General features: G+C 27.8%; 1 protein-coding gene across 1 annotated transcript; it reads right to left on the bottom strand.

Annotated features, from left to right (window-relative positions):
- Nucleotides 1-241: 241 nt before the first annotated feature.
- On the bottom strand, nucleotides 242-13,424 carry CtsL2 (Cathepsin L2). The gene is made up of 3 exons (XM_075310289.1): nucleotides 13,381-13,424; nucleotides 1,300-1,663; nucleotides 242-1,235 (listed from the first exon to the last, which is right to left on the bottom strand). Exons 2-3 carry the CDS (start codon nucleotides 1,644-1,646, stop codon nucleotides 524-526), a joined length of 1,059 nt encoding a protein of 352 aa, XP_075166404.1. The 5' UTR covers nucleotides 1,647-1,663; nucleotides 13,381-13,424; the 3' UTR covers nucleotides 242-523.
- Between the last annotated feature and the right edge of the window lie 2,513 nt (nucleotides 13,425-15,937).

Genomic DNA, 15,937 nt, shown 5'->3' with positions numbered 1-15,937 from the left:
AAGAAATAGAATTTTGACAAAATTTTCTATATTCTATAATAAAATCGAATTATCTACTTTCTGAGATACGATCAAATATATTTTCAACAGTTTGGTGTACGGACAATTGTGTAAGTGCAAATGAACTAAAGCAGAAGAAATTTTTCGTGCGATTCCCTAAAATATTTGGTCACGATTTGTCGACAATGATTTTTGCCTTTATTTTAGTCCATTTGCCAGGTTTTATGGAAATCTCAAAATGTGGAGTACAAGTTTTAATTTTATTCTAATATTTATTAAATAAAAGTGTAATTGTTTTCTAATTAAATTTACTTAAATATTTATACATTATTATTATTTGATATTTATATTAATTTAGGTTGCCAAAATAATATAAAGCTTTTTTATTTCATTTTACATGTATCTCATCTTTATTGCATCATAGGCTATATGACTCTTACATTACAAAAAAATTCATAAAAGATTTAAATATAATCACAATTATTCGAATTAAAACTAATTTTCTTATAAATAGACAGACCTTTTACAAAATTGGAAAACTACACTCACTGGCAATGCCACATTTATTCTCATTACGTGGCAATTTAAAGAAACCATTTTCACCCCAATTGGCCGAATATGAGTTCTTAACAATCCAGTAATCACGACCATATTGGGAACCATAACCGACTACCACAACCGAATGATTTACTTCACCTTCATCACAAGCATCATCATCATAGATGCCACCGCTATATTGTTCAAATGAGACAACATCGGCATTTATGGAACAGGCCACTGGGCCCAAAGTGGCAATGACCTCTTTCATTTTATCCTCATCGCCAGGTTTAATGCGGGCATAATCACGTATGTAAATACCACGATCCGTTGTCTCATTGCGACCACATTGGGCATTTTCCTGTTGGGTATAGGGATATTTATTGGCCACTGAAATGCCATGATCACGTATGTATTCAAAGGCATATTCCTGGAAACCACCATCGCAGCCCATTGAACCATAATCTTCGGCACAATCTACCAGATTTTGGGCCGATAAAGGAACCAAGAGTCCCGTGCGACGAAATAGATGACCCTCCAAAGCACCTATAGTAGCAAAAGACCAACAAGAGCCACATTCAGTGCCTTGAAAATCTGGTGGGGTAACACCACCCAATTCACGCCAATCAAAATGATCTGGCAACCCAGAGGTCTTTGTTTTGGCCGTTACAAAATTCACATGTTTTGAGGTTATGTTTCTGTGGAATAAAAAAGAAAATAAATAAAAATTGTTCCAAAAATTCTGCATTTCAAAAATCTTACTCTCCAATGAAACTTATTTTCGAACCCAATAAACGGGCCGCCTCCTCATGGGTTAAATCAGCCAAGGGATTAATGGCCATATTGAAAGAGGATTTCTTCTCTGCTGCAAATTTATTACCCAAGTCAACTAAACCTTTTTTCGCTATGAACAATGATTCACGAAATTGTCTTTCCCTGGGATCATTGTAAACTTTGCCAGTTTGTTGCAGATAATCATTGAAATCTTGAACATTAAATAATTTGGGAAAATTATTAAGCTTTGGAAGTTGTCCATGGATTGTAGAGAATTGTGAGGCCATTAAAAACAGCAAACAAAAATGTGGAGTAGGTAACCGTAGGCCCTTCATTTTGTATTTGATTTTCTCTGAAAATAAAACAATAAGTTGTGAATTTGTTTGATAGTAGGCCATTTATAATGTTATAAAAATGCCTAACACATAATCACTATCAACCTTTATAAATTTAAATGATAATAAATCTAAGATCTACTCATTTTCCTTTCTAATGACAACACTTTCCGGTTTTTTCATAGTTAATTTTTCTATTTTTATCTTACATTGGAATGGCTTAAATGGTTTCATTGACTTTTGCTTTTCTGTTTTTTTTTTTATTCATTTGTGTGGCCGATAATTTTTATATGCGATATGGGTCAAAAATTTACATACACCTTTTGCAAATGTTATATGTTTTATATTTCGGATATTTATGTAATATGCTAAGTTTAAATAATTTATTCCAGTGAATTTTAATAGTAGTATCGACAATTTATAACCTTTCAATAAAAAAAAGTATTTGACTGCTTATAAATTTTGCGACTGAATTCAAGCCTAATCAGCTGATTATTGGCAAATACATCCAACTCCAAAACATCTTAAGAGTGCAAATGTTAGACTTTAACACCATTTTCTCCGAGAATCAAATATTGAAAACATTTTCTCTAGGAATAACATTTTAACAAAATTTTCTATAGAAATAAAATTTTAACAAAATTTTCTATAGAAATAAAATTTTGACAAAATTTTCTATAGAAATAAAATTTTAACAAAATTTTCTAAAGAAATAAAATTTTAACAAAATTTTCTAAAGAAATAAAATTTTGACAAAATTTTCTATAGAAATAAAATTTTAACAAAATTTTCTATAGAGATAAAATTTTGACAAAATTTCTGTAGAAATAAAATTTTGACAAAATTTTCTATAGATATACACTTTTGACAACATTTTTGTAGGATTAAAATTTTTACCAAATATTTCTATAGAAATAAAATGTTGACAAAATTTCCTATAGAAATACAATTTTGTCAACATTTTCTCTAATCATCTTAAGAGTGCAAACATCTTAAGAGTGCAAATGTTAGACTTTAACAACATTTTCTCCGAGAATCAAATATTGACAAAATTTTTTCTAGGAATAACATTTTGACAAAATTTTTTATAGGAATAAAATTTTGACAAAATTTTCTATAGAAATAAAATTTTAACAAAATTTTCTATAGAGATAAAATTTTGACAAAATTTCTGTAGAAATAAAATTTTGACAAAATTTTCTATAGATATACACTTTTGACAACATTTTTGTAAGATTAAAATTTTTACCAAATATTTCTATAGAAATAAAATGTTGACAAAATTTCCTATAGAAATACAATTTTTTTATAAAAAAAAATAATAAAAATGTTCTATTTTGACAAAATTTTTATAGGAATAAAAAAATTTTGTTGTTGTTTTGATCTCAGCTTTAAAACCATTGCGTTTACTAAACTACAAGTATAGCTTAACCAACAGAGGAAAAGAATGTTTGTCAAATTTATTTGGGCAAAGCCCTACAGACTGCAAGATGGTTGGAATTACCACATTCCTCATCAGCATCCTCTACTTGCTGCAAAACTATTTACCAATTATCAGAATAAATTCAGGCAGTTCAATAAACCCAAGGTCAGGCAGTTCAATAAACCCAAGCCAACTGCACTCAAATCGATGATTTGATGGTGGCAAAGGAAAAGAGAAATGTTTGTATGAATTTATTTCGGCATAAGCGGGCTATCATAAATCTTTTTTCGGAGGCTTCGAGTGTGGGTCACTTTGGGTTTAGTGAACTACCCGAATTTATTCTGATAATTGGTTGATAGTTTTGCTGCAAGTAGAGGATGCTGATGAGGAATGTGGTAATTCAGAAACGTGCGTCCATCCAGTCTATAGGGCTTTGCCCAAATAAATTTGACAAACATTCTTTTCTTCTGTTGGTTAAGCTACACGTGTAGTTTAGTCAATGCATGGTTTTAAGCTGAAATCAAAAACAACAACAATGATTAAAGAAAGAAACCAATAATAAGAAAACAAAACGAATGGAATAAAATTTTGCAAAATATTTCTCAAGAAATAAAATTTTGAAAAAATCTTCTATGGGAATAACATTTTGACAACATTTTTATAGGAATAACATTTTGACAAAATTCTCTAATAAAATTTGAAAAAAATTTCTATAGAAAAAAAATTTTCACAAAATTTTCTATAGGAATAAAAGTTTGACAACCTTTTTTATAGGAATAAAATTTTGACAAATTGTTTTTATTGAAGAAAATGTTTACAAAATTTTCTTTTGGAATAAAATTTTGACAAAATTTTTATAGAAATAAAATTTTAACAAAACTTTCTATAGAAATAAAATGTTAACAAAATTTCCTATAGAAATAAAATTTTAACAAAATTTTCTGTAGAAATAAAATTTTGACAAAATTTTCTATAGATATACACTTTTGACAACGTTTTTGTAGGATTAAAATTTTTACCAAATATTTCTATAGAAATAAAATTTTGACAAAATTTTGTATAGAAATAAAATGTTGACAAAATTTCCTATAGAAATACAATTTTGTCAACATTTTCTCTAATAGTAAAATTTTGACAAAATTTTCTCTACTAATAAAATTTTGACCACATTTTTTATAGGAATAAAACTTTAACAACATTTTCTCCGAGAATCAAATATTGACAACATTTCCTATAAAAATAAAATTTTAATAAAATTTTCTATAGAAATAAAATTTTGACAAAATTTTATTTAGGAATAATATTTTGACAAAATGTTTTATAGGAATAAAATTTTGACAACATTTTTTATAGGAATACGATTTTATATAATTTTCTTTAAGAATAAAATGTTGACAACATTTTCTCTAAGAATAAAATTTTAACAAAATTTACCCAAAGTATAAAATTTTGATAAAAATTTTTGACAAAATTTTTTATAGGAATACGATTTTGACAGAATTTTTTAAAGGAATACAATTTTGACAACATTTTTTATAGGAACAAGATTTTGATAAAATGTTCTCTAAGAATAAAGCTTTGACAAAATTTTCTACAGAAATAAAATTTTGACAATATTTTGTATAGAAATACAATTTTGACAAAATTTTCTAAAGACATAAAATTTTGGCAAAATTTTCCATAGATATAACATTTTGACAAAATTTTCTATTTTGACAACATTTTTATAGGAATAAAATTTTGGCAAAATATTTCTCAAGAAATAAAATTTAGACAAAATTTTCTATGGGAATAACATTTTGACAACATTTTTATAGGAATAACATTTTGACAACATCTTTTATAGGAATAACATTTTGACAACATCTTTTATAGGAATAAGATTTTGACAAAATTTTCTATAGAATTAAATGTTGACAAAATTTCCAAAGAAATACAATTTTGTCAAAATTTTCTCTAATAATAAAATTATGTCAAAATTTTCTCTAATAATAAAATTTTGACAAAATTTTCTCTACTAATAAAATTTTGACCACATTTCGACCACATAAGACTTTAACAACATTTTCTCCGAGAATCAAATTTTGACAACATTTTCTATATAAATACAATTGATAAAAATTTCTATAGAAATAAAATTTTGACAAAATTTTATTTAGGAATAATATTTTGACAAAATTTTTTATAGGATTAAAATGTTGACAACATTTTTTATAGGAATAAGGTTTTATATAATTTTCTCTAAGAGTAAAATTTTGACAAAATTTACTCAAAGAATAGAATTTTGATAAAAATTTTTGACAAAATTTTTTATAGGAATAACATTTTGACAGCATTTTTTATAGGAATACAATTTTGACAACATTTTTTATAGAAACAAAATTTTAATAAATCGTTCTCTAAGAATAAAGCTTTGACAAAATTTTCTATAGAAATAAAATTTTGACAATATTTGGTATAGAAATAAAATTTTGACAAAATTTTCTAAAGAAATAAAATTTTGGCAAAATTTTCTATAGATATAACATTTTGACAAAATTTTCTATTTTGACAAATTTTTATAGGAATAAAATTTTGGCAAAATATTTCTCAAGAAATAAAATTTTGACAAAATTTTCTATGGGAATAACATTTTGACAACATTTTGTATAGGAATAACATGTTGACAAAATTCTCTAAGAATAAAATTTTGGCAAAATAGTCTCTTAGAATAAAATTTAAAAAAAAAAAATCCTATAGAAATAACATTTTCACAAAATTTTCTATAGGAATAAAAGTTTGACAACTTTTTTTATGGGAATCAAATTTTGCCAAATTGTTATACCCTTCACCACTACTGTGGTACAGGGTATAATAAGTTTGTGCATTTGTATGTAACGCCAAGAAGGAAAAGTCTGAGACCCATCGTTTAGTATACCTATCGTCTTAGAATTAAATTCTGAGTCGATTTAGCGATGTCCGTCTGTCTGTCTGTCTGTTGGTGTATTTTTGTGTGCGAAGTACAGCTCGCAGTTTTAGTCCGATTGTCCTAAAATTTGGTATAGGGTCCTGTTTCAGCTCAAAGACGATCCCTATTGATTTTGGAAAAAATCGGTTCAGATTTAGATATAGCTGCCATATATATTTTTCACCGATCTGGTTATAATTGGCGTGTATATCAACCGATCTTCCTCAATTTCCGTACATCCTAATATTTTATGAGTCTCGAAAAACTTGCAAAATATCAGCCAAATCGGTTCAGATTTAGATATAGCTCCCATATATAGCTTTCGCCCGATTTACACTCATTTGCCCACAGATGCCAATTTTTTGCTCCGATTTAGTTGAAATTTTGCACAGGGAGTAAAATTAGCATTATAGCTATGCGTGTCAAATTTGGTTGAAATCGGTTCAGATTTAGATATAGCTCCAATATATAGCTTTCGCCCGATTTACACTCAAATGACCACAGAGGCCAATTTTTTGCTACGATTTAATTGAAATTTTGCACAGTGAGTAGAATTAGCATTGTAGCTATGCGTGCCAAATTTGGTTGAAATCGGTTCAGATTTAGATATATATCCCATATATAGCTTTCGCCCGATTTACAATCATATGACCACAGAGGCCAATTTTTTGCTACGATTTAATTGAAATTTTGCACAGGGAGTAGAATCAGCATTGTAGCTATGCGTGCCAAATTTGGTTGAAATCGGTTCAGATTTAGATATAGCTCCCATATATATGTTTTTCTGATTTCGACAAAAATGGTCAAAATACCATCATTTTCCTTGTTAAATCGCCACTGCTTAGTCGAAAAGTTGTACAAATGACTCTAATTTTCCTAAACTTCTAATACATATATATCGAGCGATAAATCATAAATAAACTTTTGCGAAGTTTCCTTAAAATTGCTTCAGATTTAAATGTTTCCCATATTTTTTTACTAAAATTGTCTTCCACCCTAGTGCATTAGCCAACTTAAATTTTGAGTCTATAGATTTGTAAAAGTCTATCAAATTCTGTCCAGATCGAGTGATATTTAAATGTATGTATTTGGGACAAACCGTTATATATAGCCCCCAACACATTTGACGGATGTGATATGGTATCGAAAATTTAGATCTACAAAGTGGTGCAGGGTATAATATAGTCGGCCCCGCCCGACTTTAGACTTTCCTTACTTGTTTTATTGAGGAAAATGTTTACAAAATTTTCTATAGAAATAAAATTTTGACAAAATTTCTGTAGAAATAAAATTTTAACAAAATTATCTATAGAAATAAAATTTTAACAAAATTTTCTATAGAAATAAAATTTTAACAAAATTTTCAATAGAAATAAAATTTTGACTAGCTAATAGCCTAAGTAGCTAATACTCTACTATTCTTATATTTAGTATAAGTTTAATAAATAAATAAAGTTCTGAAAAAAATTCTGTAGAATTAAAATTTTGACAAATTTCCTATAGTTATAAAATGTTGACAAAAAATATAAAAATAAAATTTTGACAAAAAATCTATAGTAATGAAATTTTAACAAAATTTTCTATAGAAATAAAATATTGACAACATTTTCTATAGACAATTTGACAAATTTTTCTACAAAAAAAAATAAAATTTTGACTATATGAATGAATTTTTAATTGTCGATTTACTCGTAGGTCATACTATCAACGGCCATTATGGCTAAGTTCTCCATTTTGGTAGAAGTAGCAATTTTCCCTTGTTTGTGTAAGCTAGTAAACATTTTTGGATCGAGTAACAACCGTGGATGGAACTCAAGCGTTATAGTGCGATTGCTTTAGAATTGCCTAGAAAACTGGGCTATTGTTAGAGCCCTGCACCATTTAAATTTGAAAAAATCATTTTTCGTACCATTCTTCGTTAATGGCAATGTTGCATCATGTCCAAAAAGTGGACACAACAAAACGGTAACAACACCAGAAATTATCTGAAAAGTAAAGGTTAGATTTGATCAAAATCCACGCTGCAGTGGGCTCGTGAGCTGAACATATCGCGAGAACGTACGAAATCTAGAGGTATTCTAGGACCTTAAAGAGGTGTGCCGAAAATGGTGAGTATCGGTCCATGTTTTGATATAGCCCCCATATAGACCGACTTCCCGATTTTACTTCTTGGGCTTCTGGAATACGTAGTTTTTACCCAATTTGCCTGAAATTGGAAATCTAGAGGTATTCTAGGACCATAAAGGGGTATGCCGAATATATTGAGTATCGGTACAGTTTTTGATATAGCCCCCTTAAAAACCGGCCCTCCGATTTGGGGTCTAGATTCTAGAACTACAATTAAATGTGCTGAATACTGTGTGTATCCTTCCATGTTTTGGTATAGCCCCCATTACACCAAAGGGTTTCTAGAAATTGTAGTTTTTATCCGATTTGCCACAAATTGAAAATATTCTGGCATTTTAGACCCATAACAAAGTTTATATGATTTTGTTCTATCGGTCCATTTGGTAAGGCCTCCATATAGACCGATTTCACTGATTATGAAAATTACTTGAAACTGAATGCTTAATTTCTATATTTTACTTCTCATAATTATTTAAATAATTGGGATGAAAATTTACAGATTTTAAATATCAAATCAAGGCGTTATTTCATCATTTTCTTGCACACTTACAAGAGATGTTTATGATTCCTCTAAAACTCAAACAAAAAATGGTTCTTATAAATTCAGAATCTGATCTAGATAAAATCTTTACATTTATTTGTGGGAAGCGTACTGGTTGAACTGATCTGCTTGGGAAAATATCTGTCATCAAACCCCCCTGCAATTTTCAAAGGAAACTATTATATTTGATTTATGATGGTGGGTATTTAAGATTCGGCCCGGCCGAACTTACTACTGTATATACTTGTTTTAAAATAGTGTGACACTTTTTAGATATATTTTGTAATAGCTACCCTGTATGGTACTGCATATTTTATTTTTATACCCTCCACCATAGGATGGGGGTATATTAACTTTGTCATTCCGTTTGTAACACATCGAAATATTCCTCTAAGACCCCATAAAGTATATATATTCTAGGTCGTGGTGAAATTCTGAGCCGATCTGAGCATGTCCGTCCGTCCGTCTGTTGAAATCACGCAAACTTCCGAACGAAACAAGCTATCGACTTGAAACTTGGCACCAGTAGTTGTTATTGATGTAGGTCGGATGGCATTGCAAATGGGCCATATCGGTTTACATTTACGTATAGCCCCCATATAAAGGGACCCTCTGATTTGGCTTGTGGAGCCTCTAACAGAAGCATATTTCATCCGATCCGGCTGAAATTTGGTACATGGTGTTGGTATATGGTCTCTAACAACCATGCAAAAATTGGTCCACATCGGTCCATAATTATATATAGCCCCCATATAAACCGATCCCCAGATTTGGCTTGCGGAGCCTCAAAGAGCATCAAATTTCATCCGATCCGGCTGAAAATTGGTACATGGTGTTGGTATATGGGCGCTAACAATCATACTAAAATTGGTCCTTATCGATCTATATTTATATATAGCCGATCTCCAATCACACAAAAATTGGTCCATATCGGTTCATAATCATGGTTGCCACTCGAGCCAAAAATAATCTACCAAAATTTGATTTCTATAGAAAATTTTGTCAAAATTTTATTTCTATAGAAAATTTTGTCAAAATTTTATTTCTATAGAAAATTTTGTTAAAATTTTATTTCTGTAGAAATTTTTGTCAAAATTTTATTTCTATAAAAAATTTTTTGAAAATTTTATTTCTATAAAAAATTTTTTGAAAATTTTATTTCTATAGAAAATTTTGTTAAAATTTTATTTTTTTATTTTTTTTTTATTTTTATAGAAAATTTTGTCAAAATTTTATTTCTATAGAAAATTTTTGTAAAAATTTTATTTCTATAGAAAAATTTGTCAAAATGTTATTTTTATAGAAAATTTTGTCAAATTTTACTTCTATAGAAAATTTTGTTAAAATTTTATTTCTGTAGAAATTTTTGTCAAAATTTTATTTCTATAAAAAATTTTTTGAAAATTTTATTTCTATAAAAAATTTTTTGAAAATTTTATTTCTATAGAAAATTTTGTTAAAATTTTATTTTTATAGAAAATTTTGTCAAAATTTTATTTCTATAGAAAATTTTGTCAAAATTTTATTTCTATAGAAAATTTTGTCAAAATTTTATTTCTATAGAAAATTTTATCAAAATTTTATTTCTAGAGAAAATTTTGTCAAAATTTTATTTCTATAGAAAATTTTGTCAAAATTTTATTTCTATAGAAAATTTTGTCAAAATTTTATTTCTATAGAAAATTTTGTCAAAATGTTATTTTTATAGAAAATTTTGTCAAAATTTTACTTCTATAGAAAATTTTGTTAAAATTTTATTTCTGTAGAAATTTTTGTCAAAATTTTATTTTTATAGAAAATTTTGTCAAAATTTTATTTCTATAGAAAATTTTTGTAAAAATTTTATTTCTATAGAAAAATTTGTCAAAATGTTATTTTTGTAGAAAATTTTGTCAAATTTTACTTCTATAGAAAATTTTGTTAAAATTTTATTTCTGTAGAAATTTTTGTCAAAATTTTATTTCTGTAGAAATTTTTGTCAAAATTTTATTTCTATAAAAATTTTTTTGAAAATTTTATTTCTATAAAAAATTTTTTGAAAATTTTATTTCTATAAAAAATTTTTTGAAAATTTTATTTCTATAGAAAATTTTGTTAAAATTTTATTTCTATAGAAAATTTTGTCAAAATTTTATTTCTATAGAAAATTTTGTCAAAATTTTATTTCTATAGAAAATTTTGTCAAAATTTTATTTCTATAGAAAATTTTGTCAAAATTTTTTGTCTATAGAAAATTTTGTTAACTGAATTATATACGTATTTGATCGATCTTTTTTGATTTAATATATACCACGTATGGATTTACATACAATTTAGGATACGGTGTTAGGAGGTTTTAAGATACCTTGCCATCGGCAAGCGTTACCGCAAATTAAGTAATTCGATTGTGGATGGCAGTGTTTAGAAGATGTTTCTACGCAATCCATGGTGGAGGGTACATAAGCTTCGGCCTGGCCGAACTTACGGCCGTATATACTTGTTTATATTGAATTTTCATAAACAACAATATTTTTATTTAATGGTTGATACCTTCATAAATTACAATTAAGAAAAAAATGATTCAAATTTACGACATTTTTTATCAAAATCAGAATATTTTTTCCATTTAAGGAAAACGATAAATACTTTATAATATTTTTATCAAATAGTGGATTTTTTATCGATACCAAACTATGATTTGATGAGTAGTGGATTTGTAATTGATTAAATGCTTAGGATAGTTTTATTGAATAGTGTTGTTTTATCTGGTCGTTGAATCTTTAAAGCATTTATTCGCAGGAAAAATAATAAACAATTCATTTGGATTTTCATATTTTTTTAACAACTATTTTAGTTTTCGTTCTGTGTAACACATGAAACCAGCCTACATTGATATCAGACTAACGTAAAGTTAATTATCATTACTTCTCTATAAAAAGTGTGCCACTTTTTTAAAAATAGTGTCACACTTTTTAGATATCTTTTGTAATAGTTACATATTTTATTTTGCTCTCAATTAAAGGGTGATACGGTCAAAATTTGGTCAATATAAACTTGACGTATTTCTTTCAATTTTGCATTTAAAAAACCTGAACACCCCTCATTTTGAAGGTGTGTGTGTGTAGAATATTGCTCCTATTTTGATTTTGGAATTACTCTTCAGTTGACAAAATGCCGTCCAAGCAAGAAGAGCAGCGTATCAAAATTTTGCTCGCGCATCGCGAAAATCCGAGCTACTCGCACGCAAAGCTGGCAAAATCGCTAAAAGTTGCCAAATCAACCGTTACAAATGTAATTAAAGTGTTTGGGGAACGTTTGTCGACAGCCAGGAAGTCTGGATCGGGGGGAAATCGAAAACCGGAAGCCGCTGAGACGACAAAGAGAGTTGCCGGTAGTTTCAAGCGAAACCCTAACCTCTATCTCCGAGATGCCGCAAATAAGCTGGGTGTATCGTCTACAACCGTGCATCGAGCCAAAAAATGAGCCGGACTATCTACTTACAAGAAGGTAGTGACTCAAAATCGCGATGATAAACAAAATACGACGGCCAAAGCGCGATCCCGGAGGCTGTACACAACGATGCTGACGAAGTTTGACTACGTGGTAATGGACGACGAAACCTACGTCAAAGCCGACTACAAGCAGCTTCCCGGACAGGAGTTTTATACGGCAAAAGGAAGGGGAAAGGTAGCAGATATTTTCAAGCACATAAAACTGTCAAAGTTCGCAAAGAAATATCTGGTTTGGCAAGCCATCTGTACCTGTGGCTTGAAAAGCAGCATTTTCATAGGTTCCGGGACTGTCAACCAAGAAATTTACGTGAAAGAGTGTTTGAATAAACGTCTGCTGCATTTCCTGAAGAAACACGGTTGTTCCGTACTGTTTTGGCCGGATTTGGCATCTTGCCATTACGGTAAAATGGCCATGGAGTGGTAAGCCGCCAACAACGTGCAGGTGGTTCCCAAGGACAAGAACCCTCCCAACACGCCAGAGCTCCGCCCAATTGAGAAATACTGGGCTATTGTCAAGCGGAATCTAAAGAAGACCAAAAAAACTGCTAATGACGAGCAGCAGTTCAAGGCAAACTGGCTTTCTGCGGCGAAGAAGGTGGACAAGGTGTCTGTACAAAATCTGATGGCAGGTGTCAAGCGTGAGGCCCGGCAATTCGGATTTGGAAAAGCGAAAGCCTAACTGAATATTTTTCCTGAATTTTATACTAGTTGAACTTGAAAAAGAAATTTAGTTTGATTTTTTAAATAAACGATTTCACCGATTTACACGCGTTTTCCCTTGACCAAATTTTGACCGTATCACCCTTTATAGTCAATTTTTTGTCTTTTTCACTTTGTCATTTTTTTCTAATTAAAAAAAAAAAAACAAAAACTTCAATTAAATCCATTGAAAATATTTTTGATGCATTCACTTTAAATCCAGATAACCCAATATTTTATAACGTGTTTGGGAAATAATTTTCAATTTCTACAAATTTCCATATTTTCCTTTCACTTTCATTAGGCTAACATGTGTGTTATGCGAATTTTTAATTCACTCCTAAGGCATTATTTTGCCCTATGTTTTACACAATTTTGTTGGCATAAATATTTGGTAAATATATAATTTTTGCATTTTTTACACAAAGCATCTATTAAATACAAAATAAAGATGATACAAAAAACCGATAATATGTCCATAACTAGTTTTTTTTTAATGAACTAACCGAATGATGGTTACAAACTTCTCCAATGTTTACACTCGACTAAACTTGATGGCAACTATGATGGAGACTTTTATAGCAAATACCAACCAACGATATTGTTTATGCTTTTGTAATTTGCTATTTATTTATGTGATTTTGTAAATTTTATTAACTGTATATCATTTGTATATCTTGAAACATCATTCAAAATTTTATGTCAAATCATATCCGCTCCCTGAACATGCATATATTACATACCTGTTTCTTTTTCCCCAGTGGGCTACAAACCAAATCATCTTCAGCAGCTGTTACGTTACAGAGGTCACTGAGGTTTGATTGGTGTTATGTTGCGTTTTTTTTTTTGGGAATTGAATTAAGAAATGAAAAAAAAGAGCATCATTTTATGTTATTTTTTATTTTTTGTACATCAACATGTGTCTGCATATAATTATGTTAATGACATTATAATATCATATATCAATAGTCGATATAATTTGAATGCAATTTAGCGTAATATATAATCTACTCTAACAAATCCAGATGATAACTTTAACTATTAGTAACCTATTAACTCATTAGTTTGCAAAAAAAAATTAAGTTTTATTTTAAATGTTTATTGTCATCATATATTCATTATCATACAAACATATGTCCGATTGGAGGGGCATCTTGTAAAATATCAAACTACTCATGATATTGAATGTGAAATGTTAATGGGATTTTATGCATTTATTAAAAATGTTCATGGCAGTATAAAAGCAGGTAGATGCTAATGCTACAGTGGCAACTCTATTGCAATCTATTATCCACAGATGTCAAACAACATTACACGCAGAGAAGGAATATGATCAACTCCTAGAGCAAAATCTTATTTTTGTATAGGGAGAAAACAAAATTTTTAACAAACAACTGTTGTTTTCTCGCCAAACATACAACCTTTTTGAAATATAGAATATCGGAATAAAATTTTGAAAAAAAAAATCTATAGAAATAAAAATTTGACAAAATTGTCTTTAAAAATAAAATTTTGTTAAAATTTTCTATAGATATAAAATTTTGAAAAAAAACTATAGAAATAAAATTTTTTACAAAAGTTTCTATAGAAACACAATTTTGATAAAATTTTCTAGAGAAATAAAATTTTGACAAAATTTTCTAGAGAAATACCAATTTGACAAAATTTGCTATGGAAATAAAAGTTTACAAAATTTTCTACAGAAATACAATTTTGATAAAAATTTCTAAAGAAATAAAATTTTGATATAATGTTCTACAAAAATAAAATTTTGAGAAAATTTTCTATAGAAATAAAATTTTGGCAAAAATTTTCTATAGAAATAAAATTTTGACAAAATTTTCTATAGAAATAAAATTTTGACAAAATTTTCTATAGAAATAAAATGTTGACACAATTTTCTAGAGAAATAAAATTTTGACAAAATTTTCTAGAGAAATACAATTTTGACAATATTTTCTGTAGAAATAAAATTTTGACAAAATTTCCTATAGAAAAAAAATTTCAACAAAATTTTCTATAGAAATAAAATGTTGACACAATTTTCTAGAGAAATAAAATTTTGGCAAAATTTTCTATAGAAATAAAATTTTGACAAAATTTTCTATAGAAATAAAATGTTGACACAATTTTCTAGAGAAAAAAAATTTCAACAAAATTTTCTATAGAAATGAAATTTTGACAAAATTTTCGTGAGAAATATAATTTTGACAAAATTTTCTATATAGAAATAAAATTTTGACAAAATTTTCATGAGAAATAAAATTTAAAAAAAAAAATCTATAGAAAAAAAACTGACAAAATTTTCTATAAAAATAAACATTTGACACAACTGTCTATAGATATAAAATTTTGACAAATCTTCTATAAAAATAAAATTTTGGCAAAATTTTCTATAGAAATAAAATTTTGACAAAATTTTCTATAGAAATAGGTTAGGTTAGGTTAGGTTAGGTTAGGTGACAGCCCGATGTATCAGGCTCACTTAGACTATTCAGTCCATTGTGATACCACAATGGTGAACTTCTCGCTTATCACTAAGTGCTGCCCGATTCCCGATTGACAAAATTTTCTATAGAAATAAAATTTTAACAAAATTTTCTATAGAAATAAAATTTTGACAAAATTTTCTATAGAAATAAAATTTTGACAAAATTTTCTATAGAAATAAAATTTTGACAAAATTTTCTATAGAAATAAAATTTTGACAAAATTTTCTATAGATATAAAACTTTGACAAAATTTTCTATAGAAATAAAATTTTGGCAAAATTTTCTATAGAAATAAAATTTTGACAAAATTTTCTATAGAAATAAAATTTTGACAAAATTTTCTATAGAAATAAAATTTTGACAAAATTTTCTATAGAAATAAAATGTTGACACAATTTTCTAGAGAAATAAAATTTTGGCAAAATTTTCTATAGAAATAAAATTTTGACAAAATTTTCTATAGAAATAAAATGTTGACACAATTTTCTAGAGAAAAAAAATTTAAAAAAAATTTTCTATAGAAATGAAATTTTGACAAAATTTTCGTGAGAAATATAATTTTGACACAATT

The sequence above is a fragment of the Haematobia irritans genome, chromosome 5 (genome assembly GCF_050003625.1).
Source record: "Haematobia irritans isolate KBUSLIRL chromosome 5, ASM5000362v1, whole genome shotgun sequence".
Taxonomy (NCBI): domain Eukaryota; kingdom Metazoa; phylum Arthropoda; class Insecta; order Diptera; family Muscidae; genus Haematobia; species Haematobia irritans.
Note: the sequence above shows the minus strand (reverse complement) of the source record. Positions and strands in the feature narration are given on the sequence as shown.